The 15,553-nt window shown below is 32.0% G+C and overlaps 1 protein-coding gene and 1 non-coding gene across 2 annotated transcripts in view; one reads left to right on the forward strand and one right to left on the reverse strand.

The window, feature by feature from the left end:
• The first annotated feature begins 483 nt into the window (after positions 1-483).
• The window catches only part of LOC126007258 (A disintegrin and metallopeptidase domain 3-like), an 82,385-nt gene continuing 67,315 nt past the window's right edge, over positions 484-15,553 (forward strand). The window contains exons 1-2 of the mRNA XM_049772715.1: positions 484-488; positions 11,868-11,946. Coding sequence (XP_049628672.1) covers positions 484-488; positions 11,868-11,946 — 84 coding nt within the window. The remainder of the gene's footprint in view (positions 489-11,867; positions 11,947-15,553) is intronic.
• On the reverse strand, positions 5,593-5,699 carry LOC126008473 (U6 spliceosomal RNA). Its single transcript, XR_007495802.1, has one exon. It is a non-coding gene; the product is annotated as a U6 spliceosomal RNA (small nuclear RNA).

A 15,553-nucleotide genomic window follows, 5' to 3' on the forward strand; every position in this document is an offset into this window, starting at 1 on the left:
CAGAGAGTTTATAAATCATACTTAGCAGACTCAAGGGTGACACCTGACTTTTGCTCAGTGACACCATATATTGCATCAGTGATTAATCAGTTTATCATCTGCAGCCCCAAGTACCATAATGTCTGTACTCTCTCTGGTCTCAGCTTATAGATCTTTTTCTTTGATAGTGTCATTATTTAGTTTATATTTGTGCAACACATGATAACAATTACATAACAAATGATTTACAACAAACACATGTTTAATAATATGTTGATATAAATCACATAATTATATATATTTATAAATCATTCATTGTACATATGTACATAATAAATTATTAATTGTACATATAGAAAGAATAAACTTTATTTAATCCTCTTTTATGAGCAGTTAGGTTGTTTTAAATACTTGGTGGCTATAGTAAACAATGTTATAGTAGTCACATGGGACATATATCTCTTCACATTAGTGTTTTTGCATTTTCAGGTAAATAACCTCGAAATGGCGTAACTGGCTTATATGGAATTTCTATTTTTAACATTTCAAGTAGCTGCCATAGACCTTCTTAAACTAGTTTCAGATATTTACATTCTTACAAATAATTTTAAATTATTCTGTTATGTTTATGTCCTCTCCAATTTTTCTTTTTGTCTTTTGGAAAATAGCCATTCTAACAAGAAGTAGTTCAATGGCCTCTTAATTATCTTTTGCTAATAAGAGGTAATGAGCATATTTTAATATACCATTTAGGTATCTGCAAATGTTCTTTGGTTAAGAGTATATACAGATTCTCTGCTTATTAATGTGTTGCTTAATATGTTGTGATTTGTTGTTAGTTTCTTTCATTAAATATTCTTTTAGTATATTAATAGATTACATTTGATGTAGCACTATTTGCTCATTTTCTATTTTGTTTCCACTTTAAAAATATTTAACTTCCTCTGTATGTTTTTATGGAGCATATTGACTTTGCATTTTATGCATTAAGAAATCAAATACAATTCTTTTCATGTCTATAAGCCACACTAAATAGAAAACGAGAAGTCTTGGAACCAGAGCATAGTACAGTGAGAAAGGCTTTTGCCTTGCATGCTGCTGATCTGTATTAAATCCCAAAGCATTGCCAGGAGTGACCAGCACCTGAGCACTGCTGAGTGTGGACAAAAACCAAAACTAACAACAATAGCAACAACAAAAGAGAAGTCAATTCCAATATCATACAAATAATTTATGTATTTAATAAACATATTAAATATTTTCTCTTAATGAATAAAAAGCAGGTGTTAAATATCTAATGCTTTTCATATAGTTAGTGATATTATCAAAATAAAATTTTAATGAAGCTATTTTACTAAAAGATAATTTCACCCTAATATATTAAATTCTTAAAATTACTATCAAATAAGGAAAGGTTAAAAATACTAATTTTAAGTATAAAAAATGGAAATAAATGAAAATAGTATAAAATAGACACGAGGGCAAAAACTGAATGCTTTTGCTACATATTAGAAAAATACACAGACTTATCTATGCTTAAATAAAATTTTCTTCTGTTAATAATTTATTACTTCAGAAGACATTTTTTGGCAGAAACTTAACTACAATAGGAAATATTGGAACATGAAAGCTCTGAGAACTATCTGTGGCAGCCCCCAAACTAAAAACTAATCTAAAATAAAAATAAATCCTTATTTTGACTCTTTCTACAAGTCAATATTTTACTTTCTGTATAAATATTCCATGTAGAGAATGCATATTATATGCATGTAAACATTACTTGACAACGAAGTTTTTTTTTTTCAAATGTGAAATTGTCCGTGTCAAAATGTTCATATTAAGACTTAAAGTAAAAACTTTTTTCAAATCAATTGCTTTGGCTCACCACAAAGCAATAGATCTACAGAGATGAGGAATAACTATTTTGGTAGCGAAGCTTACAGCCCAATTCTTCCTTCCCCTCCCCCTCCCTCATCAAGCCTAGATTATGGACCAGGAGCCCACGAGGGGTGGCCGTTGAGCAGTTAACAGACATCACCTTGAAGCAACTCACTGCCCACAAAATGCTGTCTCTCTTACTGATCATCTCAAGCCTGGGCAGGCTGACAGCAGTACATCAGAGTAAGCGAAGGAGACTGCACTATAGTAGAATGCACGATAGTACTCTGCACTACAGGAGGGGGAACCCTCTGGCCCATTGATCCTCACCCTTGTTTGGCTTCTCCATCTTTACAATGAATCCAAGCCAGCTGAGATCCTTTCTAGGAGTGTCAGTGCCCTCTACTTCCGGCATCCTCTTGGGTGGGCATGCTGGGTGGAGCATGAAATCCAGGCAGGGATAGATGGTCCCTCATTAACCTGACCTTGCAATTACTGGAGAACTTCTTTATCTAAATTTACTTGAGATAGAGGAAGAGTAGAAACTGGATGGGGAACTAGGGATCCCTTACTTTTCTCTAATTCAATCCCTGCTGGAGAAATAGATTGGAGAACGTTCACTCATATTTTGCTTCTTGCAGATTCTGAAGCATCACTACTACAAATTACAGTGCCAAAGAAGATTGGGACAGATAGCAGTAACTACGATATACCAGAAATGCATGTAATTAAGAAATCGCTTAAAATTATTGCTTTACTTTTTAAGATTATATGGCCTGAATTAAGTCTTTCATATTAGTTGTAACATTTATGTTCTAATTTACTGTTACTTTTGTTTTCACTAAAGCACTTTAATTTTTCTCAAGATAACATGAAGTTGAATATAAAAATTTTTAAATTCTATAATTTCTATCACAAAATATTATCTTGCAAAATATAGAATACACACACAAAGAGAGTGAGAAAGAGAGAAAGAGAGGAGAGAGAGGAGAGAGAGAGAGAGAGAGAGAGAGAGAGAGAGAGAGAGAGAGAGAGAGAGAGAGAGAGAGAGAGAGAGAAGGCACAAATGATAATACTGCAGGTTGGGAGCTTGCCTTGCACATTGCCTTGCACATGGTTAACACAGATTTAATCTATCACTCCTGGTAGGCTCAGGGGACCAGATGGGATTGCCAGGAAACTAACCTGTGTCGGTCCCAGGTAGGCTGCGTACAAAGCATTACATATATCTAAATATCCAAGTATAATTGGATATTTAAAATATCCAAACAAAGATAATATTTTAGAAAAATTCTGAGATATATAATTAAAAGAGATAGAGAAATTATAAAGTATCATTAGTCTTCATAAATTTATTTGGCATACTTAAATAAATGAAGGCAGTTATACAATTTAAAATTGTATACAATTGTTATACAATTTAAAATTTATTATTCTGTATTTGATATGAATATATGTATATATAATGAGAAATATAGATAGCTTCACTTGTTGTACCATTAGTTCTTTGATCCAGGAAAAAAATCACAAAATCTGAAATAAACTAGATTAAAAAATCAAAAATAGGACCCATAGAGATAGCACAGCAGTAAGGTGTTTGCCTTACACACAGCTTATTCAGGACGGACAGTGGTTCAAATCCCGGCATCCCATATGATCCCTCGTGCCTGTCAGGAGCGATTTCTGAGTGCAGAGCCAGGAGGAACCCCTGAGTGCCACCGAATGTGACCTAAAAAACAAAAAAAATATATATGTATATATATTATATATGTGAAATTGTAATTCGATTAACTGTTTCACAAATTCTGCTAATAAAATGTTCTAAAGATCTTAGACAATATTGAATGAGATAAATACATTTTCCAGATAACAAAAATCAAAATAAGCTTTCATTTCATTTATTTTATTGTGAGAGTAATTATTATATATAAGTTGAAAATTTATATTACCTTTTACTAAATTATAGTTATTTTACTTACTATATTTAAAAATGGAAAATATAAAATAATTTCTACCATATCACTAATTTGGTTTTCTCCCTGCAGAGATAGTACATATATAACAATATTTAATGTGTAATGTAATGTATATTTGTACATATATACTAATATATTATATTCTTAATATTAGAAAAATATTAAATTAACCCATCAAAATATTTAAAATATATAGTCATTCAAAAATATTTAAAATAATTATACATTTGACTGTTATATACAGTATGTTATAGCAGAGAACATCCTCAATATTAATGATCCCAAGTAACATTGATAGCACCAGAAAAGCAGACTACAAAAAATATCATTTATACATTATTTCACATATATCAACATATGTTTTTGGTTCAGAGAAAAATAAGTAGTTAAACTTTAATAAAAACAACTCACTACAGGAACTTTCAAAAGAAAGAAAAGAAAAAGCTAAAAGCTAAAATCTTAGTTATTTACTAGGATATAACAGCAGGGGTTTGGGGAGGAGGGAGATGGGGAACATTGATGGTGGGAATGTTGCACTGATGAAGGGGGTGTGTTCTTTTTTTGACTGAAACCCAACTACAATCATGTTTGTAATCATGGTGATTAAATAAAGATATCATAAAAATAATAGAGACATTCTCGAACAACACAATAAAGGAAGAAGTACTAAAAGTTGCACATATGTCGACTTTACATATAGTTTTCTTATGTTTACATGAAGTTATAAAATCCATCATAAAACAAGTGAGAATTTGGTATGATTGAAGAATCATTGCATATGTATATGTCTAAAACTTAAACAGTTTAATCTGTTAGAAAAATTTACATTTTTATAAATGAAAATTAAAATGAAATTTTATTATACAAAATGTGCCAAAAGTTTGTATTTTAGAAGTCACAGACATAGTCTAAAGAACTAAGGAGGAGCTTTATGATATGAGAAATCTGAGAACCAATGGGAGCAGCCTCTCACAGAGCTATTAGCCTCTGAGGAATTCAAATATAAATTACCACTATCAGATTAACATTCAAAAAAGCATTCTAGACATGAACAAAAGGTACCTATCATTGAATACTGATATTTATAGGGTCCAATTTATCTTGACAATATTTTGACAATATCATCCTACTAAAACTATTTTATATTCAATAACATATATTTGTTTTTTGGCCACACCCAGTGATGCTCAGGGCCTACTCCTGGCAATGAGCTCAGAAATCGTCCTTGGCTTGGAGGTCCATATGGGATACCTGAGATGGAACTATGGTCTATCCTAGGCTAGCTTAAGCAAGGCAGATGCCTTACCACTTAAGCCACCATTCTGGCCCCTCAACAAAAATATTTTTAAAATGTATGATGATACTACAAATTAAAAGGAGAAAAATAATTTGTTATTCTTAAACAATGCCTATTGATTTTTATTAACTGAAGTTGTGAGAACATTGTAAGTATAAGAATTGAACCTATAAGAGGTTTACATTCAGATATGTAGTAAACTGTACTTAAAGACAAAATTACATTACTTAAACATGTGGTATATATATACCATATATACATATATTTACATATATACATATATTTACATGTATATAAATATATATATATATAAATATATATATATGGTTTTTCTGCCACACCCAGGGATGCTCTGGGATTACTCCTGGCTATGTGCTCAGAAATCACTCCTGGCTTGGGGGACCATATGGGACACCAGGGGATTGAACCACAGTTCATCCTATATATATGTGTATATATATTTAAAATATGGAACACTTCACGAATTTACATGCCATCCTTGCGCAGGGGCCATGCTAATCTTCCCTGTATTGTTCCAATTTTAGTATAAGTACTGCCAAAGCGAGCACTACATGTGGTATATTTTAACAGTACCAGTTATGTACTAAACCACTAAGACTACATGTTTTACAAAATGTTGCATACTCTGGATACTTGGGAAAATAAAACAGCCACATATTGCAAATATATACGGAATAAACTCATATGTGTGACTTAAAGTTACACCACAAAGTAGCAACAAAGGTCCAAAGGAAGCAAAATGGGAGAACACTTCATATAATTGAGCTAGGAAGGGTAATTGGAAGGGAGACAAAGAGAACCATGGGAAAGGGAGAACTGGTACCATGGCAGAGTATGGAGTTAAAGTTATGTACAGGAGATTATGTACAATTCCATTACATTTTGTTTCATTAACAATATTATCAACATATCAATTCAATTCATGGGAAAAATCACATTACAAAAAGAAGGAATATGAAGTTGAAGATACCCAATTGAGTTTCAATGAAGTGTGCAGTAGAATTGGTTGAGGGGGCTTCTTATTCATTGTGTACTGGCCCCAAACATTGATTGTGTGTGTGACCCTCAGTTTGAGGCATTCATAAAGAGTACAAGAAGATGAATATTCCTTGCATGTTTGCTAGTAAGTGAATTTAATCTTTCTTCTTATTTTTTCTTTATTTTGCGGGGGAGTTTGGGTCATACCCAGTGGCACTCATGGGTTACGCTTGGCTCTGAGTTCAGAAATCGCTCCTGGCAAGCATGGGGGATTATATGGGAATTTGGGATTTGAACCATCGTTCAACCACATGCAAGATAAACATCCTACCGCTGTGCAATCTTCAACCCTAATCTTTATTCTTAAAAGGGGATTTGTATTATATATTTCAATAATATTAATTTTCACCACTAAATATTTATAAATGTGTAATCATTTATTTGGTTTGATTTGGTTTTGGAGCCACACCTGGCTCAGAAATTACTACTTGCTTTGTACTCAGTCATTATTCTTGGCAGACTTGGAAGACCATCAGGGGATACCTGCAATTAATCTGTGTCGGCCACATGCAAAGCAAGCTCTGAAACCATTGTCCTATCTCTGAGGTGTCTGTCTAACTATATTGAAATAAAATATCACTGTGAAACTTAATGGATGTAAATACCCTCACTTTAAAATTAACTTGAACACCTTAATTCAATAAAAATATAATGATAATCAGTTCAGTTATACATTCAAAGATTAGATATTATATTTATATATGTACACTTATATAAGATTTACATTTTATATTTTATGTTTAAATAAGAGTAAATCAATTTAAAAATGAAGATTGACCAATAATTTGAAATAGTTAATTATTATTTTCCTTGAATACATTTCTATAGGTTACTTATGCCATCAAAATTTTCAAGAACACATACACTTTCCATCTCAAAAAACAGTAAGTATTCTTTTTAGTTCTAACATTTTTACAATAAAATAAATACTATTTAATCATTTTCAGATTAATGTATATATGAAAGATGAATAAATGCATGCCATTCCTTAAAATTATTACAACTGAGAAAATGAATACATTTGTGATTTTTGTTTACTTTTAGGGCTTTTTAAGAATATATTTATATGAATCTAAATTCAATTTGCTTATTTTCATACTATGGTTTTTTTCATTTGCCAACATATACATATTTTCATCTCTTAAATATTCTGTTTTTCTTTAACCATGTGAATAAGTGGTGATCATCCACAGTTTTATACTCTAAATGTATTTCTTTTAAATAACACACAAAAATTTATCCTCAAATTTCTGCACTTATAAGAATGGCAACTAGTGCTTTGCAAATGTAAGATTTTGTTTAATAATACTTTCTATTAACTTTCGCTATTTGTATAAGTATTTTTCAGGGGATCTCACTGAGCTTTGCTTAGGTACTACTCTTGCTTCTTGTTTTAGCAGTTACTAGTGAACTCAGAGGACCATTTAGCGCCTGGGTTGAACACATGCCTTCCACATATAAGTTATTTGCTTCAGATCCTGACTATATCTGTTGTATATCTTAGTCGTTTTTAATAAATAAGATTTTATAGTATGCAGTACTGATAAGTTTTAAATTATTTTCAGTAATCTTTGCTATAGTGATCTTCAATATACATCATTGTATACATACTTTTACAAAACAGTTTTTTTTAAATTTTAGAGATAAACATATGGGATTCTGTATCAGGAAGTATAGATATAAACAGACATAATAGTAATAATTATAGTAATATTTAATAAATTAACTACTATTTATTGACTATAAACATTGCCATGTATCTTCTAACCAAGTTGCAGGTAATAACTGATATTATTTTCACAAACACTCTAAGGCAGGCATTAATTAATATTTCATTTTAAAGTAAACTATTATTTTGAGAAAATGTTGCCAATTCTAAAAAGGTGGACCTGGGAACTGGAGAGTATCATGATCAATGCAGTTAGTCAGAGGGAAAGATACTGACACAGAATGATATTTTTTCATATGTTGTATATGAAGAACTATAATGGTAGAATAATTAGTACCAAAAATAATGGAAACAACAAACGTAAGAACTAATTTTCAATAGAAAAATACATCATTGAGGGATTTCGGGTAGGGCAGGGAGCATCAAATTCTATGATAGATGGAAACATTGAATCATCGGTAGGAGGTGATACTGAAAAGTGATATAGTCTTATGTATGAATCTCTATCAGCAATAGTACTGTAAATCAGAGTGCAATATATAGTATATGTAATACACATATATACATACATATGCTATATACATACAAATGTATGTATATATGTTCCTCTTGTATAAAGACTGGTAAGTGGGAAGTAAACGGGGTGGAAAGGACATTGGTGGAGCGAAATAGATATTAGTGTGAAGGTATTAGCACTGAAACATTGAATGCCTGACAACCAATCATAAATAACTGTAATTGCAAGGAGATTACATTTAGAAATATAAATAAAATATGAGCCTAAAGATAGTACAGCAATTAAGGCATATGTCTATGATCTACTCAATCTAGTCTTAATACACAGTACAACATGGCCTTCTCTGCATCTTGCTCTGTGGATCTTAATGTGTTTGGTTTTTTTTTGGGGGGTGGTCCGCACCCGGCGTTCCTCAAGGATTACTCCTGGCTCTGTGCTCAGAAATTTCTCCTGACAGGCTTGGGGAACAATATGGAATTCCAGGATTCGAACCACCATCCGTCCTGGATCAGCTGCATGCAAGGCAAATGCCTTACCACTGTGCTATCTCTCCGGCCCTGGATCTTATGTTTTTGATGCATCATTGGAGTGACATCGTGGTCCCTGTCACTACAGGACCCAAGCAGCAGTATATTACTTTAAGCAATGAACTGGTGCCATTAGCCAAGTATTATCAGTAATAGGCTCTGTGCCCCTGAAGTACAATTAGGGAACTCTTTGTCAAAAAATAGTATGAAGGGGCCGGAGCTGTGGCACAAGTGGTAGAGCATTTGCTTGCATGTGCTAATCTAGGATGGACCGCGGTTCGATCCCCCAGTGTCCTATATGTCCCCCCAAGCCAAGAGCGATTTCTGAGCACATAGCCAGGAGTAAACCCTGAGTGACACCATGTGTGGCCCAAAAACCAAAAACCAAAAAAAAAAAAAAAAGTAATAAAGCCTAAAAATGCATTTACAATTTCCAAAATATAAACAACATGCTTAAGTTTAATAATTCATTTTACTATAGGTTTTTACTTTCTAAAAACTAAGTTATTTTTGTTTCCCTATATTTTCATATAGTTTTCCAATAACTATTTATTATTATTACTATTATCTCAATATGCCTTATTTTTAAGGTCAGAAAAATTATCATTTTCAAGTGTTCTCTTATACCTCTAGTTATATATGTCTAAACTTTGTTATCAATAATGTCTATCAAACTGCTATATATTTTATGATTATAAATTTTCAACCCAGAATCATAATTTAATATATTGTATAATATATTTTGAAAGATTAATAATGAGAAAGACTATTTTGAGACTAATGTTTACTATTAGGTTCTTACCATAAACAGCATACATGAAAACATTTTGCATACATAAAAACTTTATATGGGAAGCAATCGTGAAATTTATTGTTTCAGCAATCAGATATCTTGAATTTTCTAACTAGTGCTAATAGTAACTTTATGTGACATTTGGCACATACTCTATTTTTTCTTTGTGCATATGCCTGTTGATAAATAAAAACAACATATTGAGTATTCTCTAAATATAAATGCTATAAAATTGTATATTTCAACTACAAAAATAAATGATAATTTAAATTTTTATGTTTATGTTTTAGTATATGACAAAATTATGTCATTAAAAAAGAGTAAAAGAATACAAATAAAGAAAAATGTTCAGGGAAAACCAGCCCTCAGACTCTGAGCACATAAGAGATCACCATATTCATGGGCTGTCAGGGTGCCAGGGACTATGTTGGAAAGATTTGGTGGTGGACATGATAGGATAACATTTAGAGCTATAAGCATTTACAACCTTGTAAATAATTGTTTTTGTGGAAAATTTTAAATCAGGTCACCATTACTTACAAAGTTCTTCAGAATAAACTTTCAGGCATAAAATGTCCCAACATAATTCTATCACCAGTGTGACTTTCCCTCCACCAATGTTCACAGGCTACCTATTTCCAGTTTGTCTCCTTGGTAGGCACGTTCTTAAGTTTAATCAGTGTAGGTTGGGTCTACTGTTTGCAGTATCTTCCTTTCCTGTCTTCCTTTCCATAATCTAAGGTCCACTGTAATTATTATATCATACCTTTAATACTGTGTATTTTTTCAATTATTCTATATACAGTATAAAATGAGGTGTATGCAAACCTCCTGTCTGTAGTTTTCAGCCCTTGGATCTTAGTTAATGTACTTACTCACTGAATTAATTTACTCATGTAAATTCTTGAGGTACTTAATTTGAGGGTGAGTTTAATGCTCTGATCTGCTGCCCTGAGATTCTAAATTTTAATGAGACTAGTTTGCGAGTCACATTAGCAGTTCATTTTTATTTTTATTTTTTTGTTGGGTTTTGGGCCACACCTGGTGGCATTCAGAGGTTACTCCTGGCTCTATGCCCAGAAATCACTCCTGGCAATTTTGTGGGACCATATGGAATGACAGGTATTGAAGCTGGGTCAGCTGTGTACAAGACAAATGCCCTACCTACCTTGTACTTAGGGCATACACCTAGTTCTGTTCTCAAAGATCTCTACTGGAGGGGCTTGGGAAACATATGTAATGCCAAAACTTGAACCTGGGTAATTGTACATAAGTCGAGTGCACTCTCTAGTTTATCTCTCACCCAGGAATACTCTTTTCTTTTATTGCAAGTCTTATAATTCTCATAGCCATTATTTGTCAGCGTGATTTATTTAGCAAAAATGATATTAACTGACTTGATTCAATCAGAAACTTTAAATGTCCCTGTGTCTTTCTGTTTCCATGGTTTGTCATATCCATAAGATTATTGAACTAACTTTTGGAATGTAAAGGTAGGGAAGCACATCTAAAAGACACTATATATGTCTTACTCCTTATGCTGCATTTAGGAATCATGCCTGGCAGGTCTTGGGAAATCAGGGATCATACCTAGCCTGACCTTTTGCAAGACAAAATTTACCCACTGTACTATTACTTTGACTCAGTGATTTTTTCCTGTCCTTCTAATACACAACAAGGCATCTTTCAAAGTGAGGATACACATTTTTTAAGGAATCAGAATGGAATCAAAGAGGAATCAAACTTGTGAGGCTATTTGTTGTTAGTTTAAGGCATTGAGAATTTAGGATTATTTTTTACCAGAACAACATGAAAACTAACCTGAAGACTAAAAATTATAGTAAAAAAAACAAGGTTTCAAATGTTTTTTTCTATTCACACATTTTAACATTGATGCCATAAAGTTTTTGATTACTGAATTTAAAAGACTTGTTTATGGTGATCTTATGTAACCTTTGGTTTTACAATGTGCATGTTATTATAACACTCAAAAGTGTTGTAGTTATATTTATTTACAGAATATATTATCAAGACAAAATATATATGCTAAGATTATGAATTTATTTAACATTAGATGTTTTCCCTTGCAAATAACATTAAATTTATATATTTTCATGCTAATAAATATTGTTATATCAGCACAATAAAATGTCATGATTTTGGCTGTATTAGATTCTTTTTAGACCCTCATTTCCGGATATATTTAAGAAATAGAACGGGGATATTTTCTTTAGATTCTTCATTTATAAACGTAAGTCTTATAATTTTAATTATAATTCTATAATATTAATATTTTAATATGGTTAAGCAAATATGTGCTTAGAGAAAAAGAAGTTTATGCCTAAAAGAACTGCTGTTCAAACATTTTATAAATTCAAATATATGCAGCATATTGACTTCAACAATAGTTACCTAAATCTGCAATACAGAAGTTATATATTAAAAAATTATTTTAAATTATTGGTAAGAGGTTTTTAGATAAAAGATGAACAAATAAGTAAAGAAGCTACAAAGATGGAAATTATAGAATAAATTTAACTGAAATAATGGGACCTGAGTCCAGGAGAAAATAGTAGAAATAGTCTTAAAAAAAGACTACAGAAAAGGGTGATTTCAAAGCATTACTGACACATAACCTAGTACTTCTGGTGAAGCACAGATATTTTTATTGTATCTCCAAATGCAAGTATAAGTAAAATATTAAAGTATACGTGAAGGTAAAACTCAATTTTAGGACTCATATAATTATTAAAATCAAGTATGATTGCTCACATTTTTTATATTTCTTTGAAAGTGTAGAAGTTTAACAATAACTCGTAAACATTTTACATATCTCTACATATATAATTAATAAATGTATAAATTACACATGGAATCTGTTTTCAGACATTTTTCAGTTTTAGTTTTAAGTTTTGATGAAATTTATAAAACAAAGGTAATCACAATCAACTTGGTTCTGCATATGAAATTAAGTAATATTAGCAGGGAGTTTAAATAAAGGAAAACTCCAGGACTTTAAACTTTAGTTCTGCTGAAACTCCTTCAAATTTTATGACATAAGACCAAGTATACAGAGAGTTTGTGAGTGTATTTTTAGGGGCAATAAGGGCGGTGATTTTATATTTTTAAAAAGTAGCTACATATTTTTAGATCAAAGCTATTTACAGAGACAAGAAAATATATAATAGAATAGCTACTATATTGGAAAGTGTCTAATGTTTAGAGCAGGTGGAATACCAACTTTAAATGTCAGGTATTTAACAAAAATTAGAAAAACTTAGGAGAAAAATTATGTTTTTGAAGTAACCCACTTTTATATCATTTTCTCAATATAAAGCTAAAATCTAGCAACAATGAGATTAGACTCTTTATATAATAAGACTTGAAAAAATGCTGGAATATTTAGTTATAAGTGTCTAGACCAGATATAACACCTATCAGACTTATAAGTCACTACTCCAAAGAAGTAAAATAAGATAGAAGAAAATGGAAGTATTGATATATTAATGGTTTTGAAAAATGAATATTGTCAAAATGACAGGCTACCCTTAATATTATACAAATTCTTAATAAAAATATCCAGGACATTTATTCAGAAGCCCTCTGAATAGTCCTCTGAATAGCCTCTTTTTTTTTCCCTAGAAAAAAATATGTGTCATTTCTCTTTCAAGCTTATATTATATCAGAAATTTATCATAATCAAGACAGTATGACATAGATCAGTAAAACAGAATTCAGAACACAAAGACAAATCACGAAGAATACTGACTTAGCCAATATTCACAAAAGACTACAAAATATTAAATGGAGCAATGAAACCTTTTTCAACAAATGTCAACTAATAGTAACATATAAAAATGACCTTAGATTCTTGACTCACACAAAAAACCTAGTTCAAAATAGATTAAAGACTTTGATGAATACCTAAATCCATCATTTATTTAGAGAAGATGTGCACAACTAGTACTGACATTAAATCTAGAGTTATATTTAATGGTTCAGTGACATTGGGCAGGCAATCAAAAGCAGAAATAAACAAATGGAGAGCCATCTGATCATTCAGAAGAGCATTTCTTTAATTCAATGAGTCATAGCACAAAACATAAAAGAGAAACACACTGCAAAAGTCACAATAGAAAAAGCAGAACCCTACCACACTTAATGAATGAATATGGTAGTTATGAAGATGTAACTAGTACTAGCCAACTATGCAGCCTCTCTAAGAAAGGCTTTAGAGAGAAAAGTGTTAAGAAGTCTACAAAGAACTCAAAGAAAATTTGTATGGAACAAAATAAATAACCAATAAGACTCTATAGGATATGAGAATAGATATGAAAAAACTACAAACAGTAATAGAATACTGAAAAACTTGGTAGGTAAAATGAAAAAACTCAATGAACTGAGCTCTCTCATGGACAGAGAGAGCTGTTGAGGTAGAATCAGTGAACTGGAATTCGAGCTTCATAGCACCTCCATACAACAGAAGACATGGGAAAGAGCCTTTTTAATAAGCTAACAGAAAATAAAAAAAATCCTCCAAATATGTAAACAGATAGCAACAGAATTCTGGAATTAATTTAATAGAAAAGGCATGAGAGTCATTGGAGTTCCAGAAACCCAGGGGAAAGAAAAACCCATGAAGAATCAACAGTCAAGGACATTGTTGCAGAGAAGTTCCTAGAGCTAAAGACTGCATGCAACCACATCCTGGATGCCTGATGAGTACCAGTTAACAGACCCAAAGAAATAGAGATGAAATACTAAAAGCAACAAGATCAAAAAGGGAAATTACACACTAAGAAGCATTCTTCAGATTTACAGCAGATTTGGGGCTGGGGCAATGGCGCAGTAGTATGGCATTTGCCTTGCATGCGGCTGACCCAGGACGGATGGGAGTTCGATCCCCCAGCATTCATCTGGTCCCCCAAGTCAGGAGCGATTTCTGAGCAAATAGCCAGGAGTAACCTCCTGAGCATCACCGGTTGTGCTCTGCCCCCCTCCCCCAAAAGATTTATAGCAGATTTATCACAGGCAAGCCTCCAGATCCAAAAATATTGGTGGGATATAGTGACAAAACTCAATGAAATAAATGCTTCATCAAGAATACAGACTTTACAGACTCAAAACCAACCTTAAAAGAAAAAATGAAAGGTCTGCATCAAAGCAAGGCAGACTCAAAAACATACTAACCTCCTACACAAAATGCCAACAAATCCTATGAAAATCATCTCTCTCAACATCTATAGACTATGCTAATTAAGAGAGTTGCAAAGTGAATCAGAAAAATGAATTCTCTATTTTGATTCCTGCAAGAAACATGTCTGAACAGTCAGGCAAACAGACACATTGTCAAAGATTGAAAGACTATCCTTCAAGCTAACAACTTCCTTAATAAGACTGGAGTAGTCATACTAATATCAGAAAATACATACTTTAGGCTTAAAATGTTATGTGATTAAGATGGAAATTTATTATTAATCAAGGGATATGTAAACCAGGAAGAAATCATACCCAATGAGGGGCCAGCATAATACTTAATTAGCCAATCAATTCAAAGAAATATACCAACAGCAACACAATAGTAGACAGAGACTTTGACACTGTACTTTCACATATTATAGATCATGGAAGCACAAACTTGTATATATATGTATATATTGTATACACACACATATATATGTGTGTGTATATATATACACATATATATATATTCCTTTCCAGAAATCTGTATACACATTCTTTTCCAAAGCACATGACATTCTCTAAGACAGACCACATGCTGGGTCATAAAATATACCTGCATAAAATCATCCACGACTGAGCAGAAAGTTTCCAAACACCACAAAAAAGAGAGTAAG

Source organism: Suncus etruscus, chromosome 4 (genome assembly GCF_024139225.1).
Source record: "Suncus etruscus isolate mSunEtr1 chromosome 4, mSunEtr1.pri.cur, whole genome shotgun sequence".
Classification (NCBI taxonomy): Eukaryota; Metazoa; Chordata; class Mammalia; order Eulipotyphla; family Soricidae; genus Suncus; species Suncus etruscus.